At 55.0% G+C, this 14,309-nt stretch overlaps 1 protein-coding gene across 1 annotated transcript; it reads left to right on the plus strand.

The window, feature by feature from the left end:
- Positions 1-1,402: 1,402 nt before the first annotated feature.
- On the plus strand, positions 1,403-12,919 carry LOC137466005 (putative lipid scramblase CLPTM1; the record flags this gene model as incomplete). Its single annotated transcript, XM_068177951.1, is given in 12 exon segments — positions 1,403-1,505; positions 4,193-4,311; positions 5,252-5,375; positions 6,940-7,018; positions 7,021-7,097; positions 8,123-8,240; positions 9,308-9,345; positions 9,347-9,394; positions 9,794-9,914; positions 12,673-12,692; positions 12,694-12,810; positions 12,812-12,919. Coding segments are annotated over 12 exon segments (1,023 nt in total), but the record flags the coding sequence as incomplete, so codon positions are not given.
- Between the last annotated feature and the right edge of the window lie 1,390 nt (positions 12,920-14,309).

Consider the following 14,309-nt stretch of genomic DNA (forward strand, 5'->3'; position numbering starts at 1 on the left):
CCAGATCCCGAATTCCCGAATTCCCAAAATCCCGAATTCCCCAGATCCCGAATTCCCGATTTCCCCAGATCCCGAATTCCCGAATTCCCCAGATCCCGAATTCCCGAGCTCCTCCCTGTGGCTCCAGGATCCCGAAATTCCCGGAAAGCGGCGGGGATTCCAAACGCCTCCGGTTCCACTCACCCAAATCATCTGGAAAAACGGGAAAAAACCGGGAGAAACGGGAAAAACCGGGAAAAACAGGAGGAAAAACGGGGAAAAAAAACCGAGGAAAATGGGGGGAAACCGGGGAAATCGGGGAAAAAGTGGGGAAACGGGAAAAAAACGGGGGGAAAAAAATGGGAAAAAACCCGAGGCAAACGGGAAAAACGATCCCGTGAGGAGCCCCTGACCGGGAGGGGACACCGGGAGGGGGGCAGGGCACCGGGGAGGGAATACCGGGAAAGGGGAGAGGACACCGGGACCGGTCACGGGGATGGGGAGACAACACCGGGAGCGGGAGGGGACTCCGGGAGCGGGAGGGGACACCGGGAGCGGGACTTTACCTGTCCCCGGTGCTCCGTGAGCCATCGCCAGCCCGGGATCCTGCACGGCCGCTCCTGCCGGGACACGGCACCGGCATGGCGGCATCAGCACCGGGACAGCCCCGAAAGGAGCGATCCCGGTAAAACCGCGGCACCCCCGGCACCGGCAACGGCGCCCAACCGGGACCGGAGCCTGACACCCGCCGCGACCCCCGCCGAGCGCCGCTCCCGCCCCGTTATCCCCCCGTGACCCCCCCGGGAGGTGCCGCTTCTGCCACCGGGGGGGATCCCCGGTTCCGCTCCCCCCGGTTCTGCCACCGGGGGGGGATCCCCGGTTCCGCTCCCCCCGGGTCTGTCCCGGTTCTGCCACCGGGGGGATGCCCGGTTCCGCTCCCCCGGGCCGGTCCCGGAGGCAGCGGGGGCCGCGCTCACCGAGCGGCAGCGCCATGTCCCGGTGCGGGCCCGGGTCCCGGTGCCGGTGCCGGTGCGGGTCCCGGTGGTCCCGGAGCTGCCGGTGCCGGTCCCGCCGCCGCCCCCCGAGGCCGCGCCGCCGCCGGACCTGGAAATCCCCGCGCGGGCCGCGCCGCCATTGGCTGAGACCGCCGTGACGTCACCGCCGGGGGCGCGGTCGGGGAAACCCCCACCGGGAGCGCACCGCGCCGCCATTGGCTGAGCGCGCTGGTGACGTCACAGATGGGAACACCCCCGGAGAGCGCCCTGGGGGCGGGGGCGCGCTCCCATTGGCTGAGCGCGGCTGAGGGGGAGGGGCGGGGAAACCCCCTCCCGCTGGGGGCGGCCCGCGGGCTGCTATTGGTGGATGTGCCGATGACGTCACGAAAAGGGCGCGCCTTGTGGCGTTTCCCGCCCCTCCGCGCGGTCACGTGGGCGCTGCCCCCCGGAAGTCTCGCGAGAGGCGGCGCAGCAAAGATGGCGGCGCCGGGGACGGAGGCGGCGGCGGGGCCGGGCCCGGGCCCGGGGCAGGTCCGGGAGCGAGCGGGGCCCGAGGGCAGCGGGAGCGGCGCCGGCACCGGCAACGGGCGGGAGCGGGCAGCGGGAAACCCGCCCGGAGAGCGGGAACGGGGAACGGGAGCCGCACCGGGAACGACAGCGGGGACCGGGAGCGGGGACGGGGAACGGGAGCGGCACCGGAGACTGCGGAAGAGACAGAGATAGGGACGAGGATCGGGACCGGGAACCGGGACCGAGAACGGGGACGGGGAGAGGGGACCGGGACCGGGACCGGGGCAGCTCCGGGGACAGGGAAGGGGACGGAGACAGACCCCGGGACCGGGAATGGGGCAAGGTCCGGGGTCAACGTCGGGGAACGGGACCGGGACAGGACCAGAGAACGGGACCGGAACCGGGAACGGGACAGGATCAGAGAACGGGACCGGAACCGGGAACGGGACAGGACCAGAGAACGGGACCGGGGCAGGACCAGAGAACGGGATCGGAACCGGGGGCAGGGACCGGGACCGAGAGCAGAGACCGGGACGGGACCAGAGAATGGGTCTGGGAACGGAACCGGGACCAGGACAGAGAATGGGACCGGGATGCGGAAGGGATCAGAACCGGGACCGGGGGACAGGGATCAAGGACAGAGAACCGGGACCGGGACCGGGAGCAGCTCCGGGACCGGGGCAGGTCCGGACAGACCGAGGCCACGAAAAGGGACCGGGACTGGAACTGGGACCAGGAAGGGGCTGGTGACCGGTGCGGTACCGAGATGGGGCCGGTACCGGGAAGGGATTGGTACCGGACCGGTGTCAGTGACTGGGAAAGGACCGGGACCTGGCCTGTGTCAGTGAGCAATCCCGGTACCGGCGCTGCTGCAGGTGCTGAGCAGTAACGGCAGTACCGGGCCGGTGTCGGTGACCGGGAAGGGATCGGTACCGGTGTGGTGCCGGTGACCGGGAAGGGATCGGTACCGGTGTGGTACCGGGCCGGTGTTGGTGACCGGGAAGGGATCGGTACCGGTGTGGTGCCGGTGTCGGTGACCGGGAAGGGATCGGTACCGGTGTCGGTGACCGGGAAGGGATCGGTACCGGTGTGGTACCGGTGTCGGTGACCGGGAAGGGATCGGTACCGGTGTGGTACCGGGCCGGTGTTGGTGACCGGGAAGGGATCGGTACCAGTGTGGTGCCGGTGTCGGTGACCGGGAAGGGATCGGTACCGGTGTGGTACCGGTGACCGGGAAGGGATCGGTACCGGTGTGGTGCCGGTGTCGGTGACCGGGAAGGGATCGGTACCGGTGTGGTACCGGTGTCGGTGACCGGGAAGGGATCGGTACCGGTGTGGTGCCGGTGTCGGTGACCGGGAAGGGATTGGTGCCGGTGTCGGTGACCGGGAAGGGATCGGTACCGGTGTGGTACCGGCCCGGTGTCGGTGACCGGGAAGGGATCGGTACCGGTGTGGTACCGGCCTGGTGTCGGTGACCGGGAAGGGATCGGTACCGGTGTGGTACCGGCCTGGTGTCGGTGACCGGGAAGGGATCGGTACCGGTGTGGTACCGGCCTGGTGTCGGTGACCGGGAAGGGATCGGTACCGGTGTGGTACCGGTGTGGTACTGGTGACCGGGAAGGGATCGGTGCCGGTGTGGTGCCGGTGTTGGTGACCGGGAAGGGATCGGTACCGGTGTGGTACCGGTGACCGGGAAGGGATTGGTACCGGTGTGGTACCGGTGTCGGTGACCGGGAAGGGATTGGTACCGGTGTGGTACCGGCCTGGTGTCGGTGACCGGGAAGGGATCGGTACCGGTGTGGTACCGGCCTGGTGTCGGTGACCGGGAAGGGATCGGTACCGGTGTGGTACCGGCCTGGTGTCGGTGACCGGGAAGGGATCGGTACCGGTGTGGTACCGGTGTGGTACTGGTGACCGGGAAGGGATCGGTGCCGGTGTGGTGCCGGTGTCGGTGACCGGGAAGGGATCGGTACCGGTGTGGTACCGGTGACCGGGAAGGGATTGGTACCGGTGTGGTGCCGGTGTCGGTGACCGGAAAGGGATCAGTACCGGTGTGGTACCGTGCCGGTGTCGGTGTCCCATCCCAGTCCTGGTCCCGCAGGTGTCCAGCAGTAACGGCGCTGCCGGGGCCGGTACCGGGATGGGATCAGGGTCGGTACCGGTGTCACTGAGCGGTTCCGGTCCCGCAGGTGTCCAGCAGTAACGGCGCTGCCGGGGCCGGTACCGGGATGGGATCAGGGTCGGTACCGGTGTCACTGAGCGGTTCCGGTCCCGCAGGTGTCCAGCAGTAACGGCGCTGCCGGGGCCGGTACCGGGATGGGATCAGGGTCGGTACCGGTGTCACTGAGCGGTTCCGGTCCCGCAGGTGTCCAGCAGTAACGGCGCTGCCGGGGCCGGTACCGGGGATGGGATCAGGGTCGGTACCGGTGTCACTGAGCGGTTCCGGTCCCGCAGGTGTCCAGCAGTAACGGCGCTGCCGGGGCCGGTACCGGGGTCGGTACCGGTGTCACTGAGCGGTTCCGGACCTGCAGGTGCCCAGCAGTAACAGCGCTGCCGGGGCCGGTACCGGGGTCGGTACTGGGGTCGGTACCGGTGTCACTGAGCGGTTCCGGTCCCGCAGGTGTCCAGCAGTAACGGCGCTGCCGGGGCCGGTACCGGGATGGGATCAGGGTCGGTACCGGTGTCACTGAGCGGTTCCGGTCCCGCAGGTGTCCAGCAGTAACGGCGCTGCCGGGGCCGGTACCGGCGCTGGGGCCGAGAGCCCGCAGGGGCAGCAGCAGCAACCGGCACCGAACGCCTGGCAGGTGGTGAAAGGGGTCCTGTTCAGGTGAGAGCGGCACTGAAGGGGTTAAAGGGGTTGGGACTGAAGGGGTTAAAGGGGTTGGGAATCCCTCGGGATCTGGACGGAAGGGATCAGGGTTGGGATTGGAATCAAAGGGGTTAAAGGGCTCCTGCTCGGGTGGGGTTTGGCACTGAGGGGGTTAAAGGGATCGGGGTTAAAGGGGTCCTGTTCAGGTGAGAGCGGCACTGAAGGGGTTAAAGGGGTTGGGACTGAAGGGGTTAAAGGGGTCGGGAATCCCTCGGGATCGGGACGGAAGGGATCAGGGTTGCGATTGGGATCAGAGGGGTTAAAGGGCTCCTGCTCGGGTGGGGTTTGGCGCTGAAGGGGTTAAAGGGGTCGGGAATCCCTTGGGATCGGGAAAAGGGGGATTTTGGGAAGGGGATCCCTCAAAAGGAGAATTTTTGGGAATGGGAATCCCTAAAAAGGAGAATTTTTGGGAAGGGGATCCCTAAAAAGGAGAATTTTTGGGAAGAGGATCCATGGGAAGGAGAATTTTTGGGAAGGGGATCCATGGAAAGGAGAATTTTTGGGAAGGGGAATCCCTAAAAAGGAGAATTTTTGGAATGGGGATCCATGGGAAGGAGAATTTTTGGGAAGGGGATCCATGGGAAGGAGAATTTTTGGAATGGGGATCCATGGAAAGGAGAATTTTTGGGAAGGGGAATCCCTAAAAAGGAGAATTTTTGGGAAGGGGATCCATGGGAAGGAGAATTTTTGGGAAAGGGACTCCCAGGGGAGACAAATCCGCTCAAACCACAATTTTCGGGAATGATCCACGGGAAGGGAAAAGGATTTGTGGGGAGAAAACCCCAGGAACCGGGAAAACGCCGATTTTTTGGGAAGGGCGGGGCCGGGAAGGGCGGGGGCCGGCGGAATTCCGGAGGATTTGGGGGATTTTTGGGATTTGTTCCCCGCTTTTCCGCAGGATTTTCATCATCTGGGCCATCTCCAGCTGGTTCCGGCGCGCGCCGGCGCCGCAGGAGCCCAACGGCGCCGGGGGCAGCGGCCGGAGCCCCAGCAGGAACCTGTTCCCCAAGGACACCCTGATGGTCAGCGGGATCCGGGGGGATCCAGGGGGATCCAGGGGGATCCAGGGGGATCTGGGATCCAGGGGGATCCAGGGAGAGCTGGGATCAGGGGGAAATCTGGGATCACAACCTGGAGCCCCAGCAGGAACCTGTTCCCCAAGGATGCCCTGATGGGCAGCGGGATCCAGGGGGATCCAGGGGGATCTGGGATCCAGGGGGATCTGGGGAGGAAATCTGGGATCACAACCTGGAGCCCCAGCAGGAACCTGTTCCCCAAGGACGCCCTGATGGTCAGCGGGATCTGGGGGGGATCCAGGAGGATCCAGGGGGATCTGGGGAGGAAATCTGGGATCAGAACCTGGATTTTGGATCAGCCCCTGGAGCCCCAGCAGGAACCTGTTCCCCAAGGACACCCTGATGGGCAGCGGGATCCAGGGGGATCCAGGGGGATCTGGGATCCAGGGGGATCTGGGGAGGAAATCTGGGATCACAACCTGGATTTTGGATCAGCCCCTGGAGCCCCAGCAGGAACCTGTTCCCCAAGGATGCCCTGATGGGCAGCGGGATCCGGGGAGATCCAGGGGGATCCAGGGGGATCTGGGATCGGGTCTGGGATCCAGGGGGATCCAGGGAGAGCTGGGATCAGGGGGAAATCTGGGATCACAACCTGGAGCCCCAGCAGGAACCTGTTCCCCAAGGACACCCTGATGGGCAGCGGGATCCGGGGGGATCCAGGGGGATCCAGGGGATCTGGGGAGGAAATCTGGGATCACAACCTGGATTTTGGATCAGCTCCCAGGGTCCCAGCAGGAACCTGTTCCCCAAGGACGCCCTGATGGGCAGCGGGATCCGGGACCAGATCTGGGGGGATCCAGGATCGGATCCAGGATCAGAGCCCGGATTTGGGGGGGATTTCAGGGGCAGATCCCAATTCCGGGATCCCAGCGATCCTGGGGAACATTCCCAGGGATTTTTGGGATCATTCCCAGGATTTTTGGGATGAATTCCTGGGATTTTTGGGATGAATTCCCAGGATTTTTGGGATCATTCCCAGAATTTTGGGATTAATCTCAGGATTTTTGGGATGAATTCCCAGGGATTTTTAGGATGAATTCCTGGGTTTTTTGGGATGAATTCCTGGGTTTTTATGGATGAATTCCTAGGGATTTTTGGGATTAATTTCCAGGATTTTTGGGGGTGAATTCCTGGGATTTTTGGGATGGATTCCTGGGATTTTTGGGATCATTCCCAGGATATTTTGGGATGAATTCCTGGGATTTTTGGGATCATTCCCAGGATTTTTTGGGGTGAATTCCTGGGATTTTTGGGATCATTCCCAGGATTTTTTGGGGTGAATTCGTGGGATTTTTGGGATCATTCCCAGGATATTTTGGGATGAATTCCTGGGATTTTTTGGGATCATTCCCAGGATTTTTTGGGGTGAATTCCTGGGATTTTTGGGATGGATTCCTGGTTTTTTTTTGGGATGAATTCCTGGGTTTTTTTGGGTGAATTCCTGGGATTTTTGGGATGAATTCCTGGGATTTTGTGGATCATTCCCAGATTTTCGGGCTGGTTCCCACAGGACCTCTACGTTTACATCTCGGAGCACGAGCACTTTACGGATTTCAACGTCAGCTCCGCCCTTTTCTGGGAAAAGCGGGATTGGTTTACGGGGACTGGACCAGCGGCGAGAATTCCGACGGCTGCTACGAGCACTTCGGAGAGGTGGACATCTCCCAGGTGGGGCTGCGGGAATTCCAGGAATTCCAAGAATTCTGGGATCTTCCCGAGGGATTTGGGATCTGGGAATGGGGATTTGGGGTCGGGAAAAGGGAATTTGGGGTCGGGAAAAGGGAATTCCGACGGCTGCTACGAGCACTTCGGAGAGGTGGACATCTCCCAGGTGGGGCTGCGGGAATTCTGGGAATTCTGGGATCTGCCCGAGGGATTTGGGGTCTGGGAATGGGGATTTGGGATCAGGAAAAGGGAAATTTGGGATTAGGAATGGGGATTTGGGGTCTGGGAAAAGGGAATTTGGGGGTTGGGAATGGGGATTCCGACGGCTGCTACGAGCACTTAGGGGAGGTGGACATCTCCCAGGAATTCTGGGAATTCCGGGATCTTCCCGAGGGATTTGGGGTCTGGGAATGGGGATTTGGGATTGGGAAAAGGGAATTTGGGGTTTGGGAATGGGGATTTGGGATCTGGGAATGGGGATTTGGGGTCAGGAAAAGGGAATTCCAGGTGGAAACGGGATTTCTGGGATCTTCCCGAGGGATTTGGGATCAGGAAAAGGGGATTTAGGGTTGGGAAAAGGGAATTTGGGGTTTGGGAAAAGGGAATTCCAGGTGGGAATGGGAATTCTGGGATCTTCCCAAGGGATTTGGGGTTTGGGAATGGGGTTTGGGGTTGGGAAAAGGGAATTTGGGATTTGGGAAAAGGCAGGGCATTTTTTTGGGGGGTTTTTGGGGCTTTTCCAGGATTTTTCTGGCTTTTTTCCAGGGCTTCTCCCAAGGTTTTTCCAGCATTTTTCTGGGTTTTTGTGGGGTTTTTCCCAAGGTTTTCCCAGCATTTTTCTGGGGTTTTTTTGAGGCATTTTTCAGGGGGGTTTGTCCGGGATTTTTCCTGGATTTTCCGGCTTTCTTTTGGGGATTTTCCCCGGGGTTTTTCCATGGGTTTCAGGGTGATTTTGTTTCGGTTTTCCCCATTTTTTTTCCCCGTGGTTTTCCCGACCTTTTCCCCGTTTTCCCCCCGGGTTTTCCCAGAGCGTGCAGAGGAACGGCTCCATCTACGTCCACGTTTACTTCACCAAGAGCGGCTTCCACCCCGACCCGCGGCAGAAGAGCCTCTATCGGCGCCTGGCCACCGTGCACACCTCCAGGAGTACGGAATTCCGGGAAATTCTGGGAATTCCTGGGAATTCCCATCAGTTCCCAATCGTTGGGATCCAAATCCCCCTGGGAATGGCCCCAAATCCCCTGGGAATGGGGTTGGGATCAGCCCTAGGGTGCCTGGGCACTGTGCACACCTCCAGGAGTACGGAATTCCCGGAATTCCGGGAAATTCTGGGAATTCCAGAGAAATTCCTGGGAATTCCTGATTTTTGAGCCCCAAATCCTCCCGGGAATGGCCCCAAATCCCCCAGGAATGACCCCAAATCCCTCGGGAATGGAGAATTCCCAGGAATTCCCAGGTTTTTGGGTTCCAAATCCCTCGGGAATGGGAGGATTCTGATTTTTCCAAATCCCATTTTCCCTTTTCCCCCCACCTTTTCCCCCTTTTTTCCCCATTTCCCCAATTTCCCCCCATTTCCCCCCATTTTCTCCCATTTTCCCCTGTATTTTTTCCCATTTCCCCCATTTTCCCAATTCCCCTGATTTCCCCCCATTTCCCCTCATTCTCCCCCATTTTTACCCAATTTCCCCCCATTTTTCCCATTTCCCCTATATTTTTCCCCATTTCCCCTCATTCTCCCCATTTTTATCCCAATTTCCCCCCATTTTTCCCATTTCCCCTATATTTTTCCCCATTTCCCCCCCATGTTCCCCAATTTCCCCCATTTCCCCCCATTTCCTCTATATTTTTTCCCCATATTCAAATTTTCCCCCCATTTTTCCCAATTTTCTTCTCCCAAATTTCCCCCATTTCCCCCTATATTTTCCCATTTTCCCCCTATTTTCCCCATTTTTCCCCATTTCCCTCACATTTTTCCCAATTTTCCCCCATTTCCCCCTATATTTTCCCATTTCCCCCCCATTTTCCTCATTTTCCCCCAATTTCCCTTATATTTTCCCCCATTTCTCTCCCATTTTTCCCCAATTTTTCCCCATTTCCCCCTATATTTTCCTCATTTTCCTTCTCCCATTTCCCCATTTTTTCCTCATTTTCCCCCAATATTTTCCCCCCATTTTTCCCCCATTTTTCCCATTTTTTCCCTTTTTTTCCCCCAGTGATCAACAAATACAAGCGGCGGCGATTCCAGAAAACCAAAAAACCTCCTGACGGGAGAGACGGAGGCGGATCCCGAAATGATCAAGGTGGGAATTCCCGGATTTGGGGATTTCCTGGGATTCCCTGGGGTTTTGGGGTTTTTTTTTAGGATTTTTGGGGTTTTTTTCTGGATTTTTTGGTTTTTTTTGGTTGTTTTTTTTTTTTTTAGGATTTTTGAAGGTAATTTGGAATTTTATGGGATTTTTCTGGATTGGGGGAGGGGGCTTTTTTGGGATTTTTTTGGATTTGGGGGCTTTTTTGGGGGAAATGTTGGGATTTTTTTTTGATTCTGTGAGGTTTTTGGGGGATTTTTTGGGGTTTTTGGTTTTTTGGGGTTTTTTTTTTTGGGTTTTGTGAGGTTTTTTGGGGGTTTTTTGGGGGATTTTTTTGGTTCTTTGGGGTTTTTTTTTGGGATTTGCTGACAATCCCTGGATTTTCCCTTGCAGAGGGCCGAGGATTTCGGGCCGGTCGAGGTCATCTCGCACTGGCACCCCAACCTGACCATCAACATGGTGGATGACCACACGCCCTGGGTCCGGGGCAGCGTGCCCCCGCCGCTGGACCAGTGTGAGCAGCCGGGATCCCGGGAGAATTCCCAAAATTCCCAAAAAACCTCAAAAATTCCCCCAAAAAACAGAAATTCCCATGAAAAACGGGGCCGGTTTGGGGTTTGAAGGGTTTTGGTAGCTCCAGTTCATCCCCTGGGTCCGGGGCAAAGCGTGCCCCCGCCGCTGGAGCAGTGTGAGCAGCTGGGATTCCCGGGACAATTCCCAAAAATTCCCAAAAAAACCAGAAATTCCCATTGAAAAATGAGGCCGATATGGGGTTTGTAGGGCTCCAGTCCCTCCCAGTTCATCCCAGTTCATCCCAGTTCCTCCCCAGGGTCTGGGGCGATGTCCCCCACCCCTGGAGCAGTGTGAGCAGCCAGGATTCCCGGAAGAATTCCCAATAATTCCCCAAAAACCTCAAAAATTCCCATTAAAAACCCAGAAATTCCCATTAAAAACTGAGCCGGTTTGGGGTTTGAAGGGTTTTGGTAGCTCCCAGTTCATCCCAGTTCATCCAGTTCATCCCCTGGGTCCGGGGCAGCGTGCCCCCGCCGCTGGAGCAGTGTGAGCAGCCGGGATTTCCCGGGACAATTCCCAAAAATTCCCAAAAAAAAACAGAAATTCCCATGAAAAACTGAGCCAGTTTGGGTTTTGAAGGGTTTTGGTAGCTCCCAGTTCATCCCAGTTCATCCCAGTTCCTCCCCAGGGTCTGGGGCGATGTCCCCCACCCCTGGAGCAGTGTGAGCAGCCAGGATTCCCGGGACAATTCCCAAAAATTCCCAAAAAAAAAAACCAGAAATTCCCATGAAAAACTGAGCCGGTTTGGGGTTTGAAGGGTTTTGGTAGCTCCCAGTTCATCCCAGTTCATCCCCTGGGTCCGGGGCAGTGTGCCCCCGCCGCTGGAGCAGTGTGAGCAGCCGGGATTCCCGGGACAATTCCCAAAAAAAACCTAAAAATTCCCAAAAACCCCCAAAAATTCCCAAAACCCCCAAAAATTCCCAAGAAAAACCGGGCCAGTTTGGGGTTCTAGGCCTCCAGTAACTCCCAGTTTGTCCCAGTAGAATTATTCCCCATTATTAATGAATTTATTCAGCTATTAATTAATTTATTCTGTTATTAATTAACTTACCCCCTTTATTCGTCAGTTATTGCCATTATTAATGAATTTATTCCACGATTAATGATTTTTTCCTATTCTCAATTCCCTTTTTCCCCATTCCCAACCCCTTTTTTTCCCATTTCCCCCCATTTATTCCCCATTTCCCCCCAATTCCCCCCATTTTCCTTTCCCCCCATTTATTTCCCATTCCCCCCATTTATTTCCATTTCCTCCATTTATTTCCCATTTCCTCCCCCATTTTCCTCCATTTATTTCCCATTTATTTCCCATTTCCCCCATTTATTTCCCATTCCCCCCCATTTATTTCCCATTTTCTCCCATTTATTTCCCCATTTCCCCCATTTATTTCCCATTTCCCCCCATTTCCCCCAATTATTTCCCATTTCCCCCATTTTCCCTCCATTTATTTCCCATTTCCCCCCATTTATTTCCCATCCCCTCCCCCCATTTATTTTCCCATTTCCCCTCCCCCATTTATTTCCCATTTATTTCCCATTTCCCACCAATTCCCCCCATTTCCCCCCCCCATTTATTTCCCATTTATTTCTCATTCCTTCCCCCATTTATTTCCCATTTCCTCCCATTTCCCCCCCATTTATTTCCCATTTCCCCCATTTATTTCCCATTTCCCCCCGATTTCCTTCCCCCCATTTATTTCCCATTTCCCCATTTCCCCCCCATTTCCCTCATTTATTTCCCATTCCCCTCCATTTATTCCCCATTTCCCCCCATTCCCCCCCCATTTATTTCCATTTATTTCCCATTTCCCCCCATTTCCCCCATTTATTTCCCATTCCCCCCCCCCATTTATTTCCCATTTATTTCCCATTTCCCCCCATTTATTTCCCATTTCCCCCCATTTCCCCCATTTATTTCCCATTTCCCCCATTTATTTCCCATTCCCCCCCATTTATTTCCCATTTATTTCCCATTTCCCCCCATTTATTTCCCATTCCCCCCATTTCCCCCATTTATTTTCCCATTTTCCCCCATTTATTTCCCATTTCTCCCATTTATTTCCATTTCCCCCCATTTCCCCCTTTTATTCCCATTTATTTCCCATTTCCCCCCATTTATTTCCCATTTCCCCCATTTATTTCCCATTCCCCCCCCCATTTATTTTCCCATTTATTTCCCATTTCCCCCCATTTATTTCCATTCCCCCATTTCCCCCATTTTATTTCCCATTTTCCCCCATTTTCCCCCATTTATTCCCATTTCTCCCATTTATTTCCCATTTCCCCCCCCCACCCCTCCCCCCATTTATTTCCCATTTCCTCCCCCCATTTTCCCCCCATTTATTTCCATTTATTTCCATTTCCCCCCCATTTTCCCCCCTATTTATTTCCCATTTCCCCCCATTTATTTCCCATTTCCCCCCATTTTCCCCATTTATTTCCCATTTCCCCCCCATCCCCCCCCATTTATTTCCCATTTCCCCCCCATTTTCCCCCATTTATTCCCATTTATTTCCCATTTCCCCCATTTTCCCTCCATTTATTTCCCATTCCCCCCCATTTATTTCCCATTTATTTCCCATTTCCCCCCATTTCCCCCCATTTTCCCCCATTTATTTCCCATTTCCCCCATTTATTTCCCATTTATTTCCCATTTCCCCCCCATTTCCCCCCGCTTTCCCCAATTCCCCCGCTCCCAGACGTGAAGTTCGACGCGCTGAGGCGGGGATTACTTCCCCATCCTTTACTTCAACGATTACTGGAACCTGCAGCGGGATTATTTCCCCATCAACGAGAGCGTGCGGCGCCTGCCCTTCCGCCTGTCCTTCTGCCCGCTCCTCGCTGTGGCGCTGGCAGCTCTACGCGGCGCAGAGCTCGCGCTCGCCCTGGAACTTCCTGGGCGAGGAGCTCTACGAGCAGAGCGACGAGGAGCAGGACTCCGTCAAGGTGCGCGCTCCTCTTCTTTCTCCCCGATTTTCCCCCGATTTTCCCTGATTTTCCCTGATTTTTTCCCGATTTTCCCTGAATTTTTCCCTGATTTTTCCTGATTTTTCCTGAATTTTTTCCCTGAATTTTTCCCTGATTTTACCTGATTTTCCCTGATTTTTCCCCAATTTTTCCCCAATTTTTTTCCTGAATTTTCCCCTATTTTCCCTGATTTTTTCCCCATTTTCCCTGATTTTTTCATGAATTTTCCCTGATTTTTCCCTGATTTTCCCCGAGTTTTCCTGAATTTTTCCCTGATTTTTCCTGATTTTTTCCCTGATTTTCCCCGTTTTTTCTGATTTTTCCCCATTTTCCCCTGATTTTTCCCTGATTTTTCCCAATTTTCCCCTGATTTTTCCCCCCGTTTTTTCCTGAATTTCCCCGATTTTTCCTGTATTTCCCCTGATTTTTCCAAATTTTCCCTGATTTTTTCCCGTCTTAATCTGATTTTTCTGGGTTTTTTTGACAACTTTTCCTGATTTTTTACATTTTTCTAAAATTTCCCCTGATTTTTCATGGATTTTTGCACAATTTTTCCGGATTTTTCTACAATTTTCCCCAATTTTCCCGGGTTTTTGGGGGTTAGCTGTGGAATTTGGGGTTTTTACGCGGCGCAGAGCTCGTGCTCGCCCTGGAACTTCCTGGGCGGAGGAGCTCTACGAGCAGAGCGACGAGGAGCAGGACTCCGTCAAGGTGCGCGCTCCTCTTCTTTCCCCGATTTTCCCCGATTTTCCCCTGATTTTTTCTTGAATTTTCCCCAATTTTTCCTGATTTTTCCCTGATTTTTCCTGAATTTTCCCTGATTTTCCCCAATTTTTCCTGATTTTTCCCTGATTTTTCCCAATTTTCCCCAAATTTTTCCTGAATTTTCCCTGATTTTTCCTGAATTTTCCCTGATTTTCCCTGATTTTTCCTGATTTTTCCCCATTTTTCCCCGATTTTCCCCAATTTTCCCTGATATTCCCCAATTTTCCCTGATTTTTTCCCGATTTTCCCTGATTTTTCCCTGATTTTTCCCCAAGTTTTTCCCAATTTTCCCTGATTTTTTCCCTGATTTTTCCCTGATTTTTCCCTGATTTTCCCTGAATTTTCCCTGATTTTTCCCAATTTTCCCTGAATTTTCCCAGTTTTAATCTGATTTTCTGGGGTCTTTTGGGGCTTAGTGTGGATTTTTCCCAATTTTCCCCAATTTTTCTACATTTTCCCCTGATTTTTCATGGATTTTTGGACAACTTTTCCTGATTTTTTTGGGGATTTGATGCAGATTTTCCCAATTTTTCCGGGTTTTTGGCGGTTTGCTGTGGATTTAACCCATTTTCCCCAAGGGATTTCTCCCATTCCCAAGGGATTT

Source organism: Anomalospiza imberbis, unplaced genomic scaffold (assembly GCF_031753505.1).
Source record: "Anomalospiza imberbis isolate Cuckoo-Finch-1a 21T00152 unplaced genomic scaffold, ASM3175350v1 scaffold_1267, whole genome shotgun sequence".
Lineage (NCBI taxonomy): Eukaryota > Metazoa > Chordata > Aves > Passeriformes > Viduidae > Anomalospiza > Anomalospiza imberbis.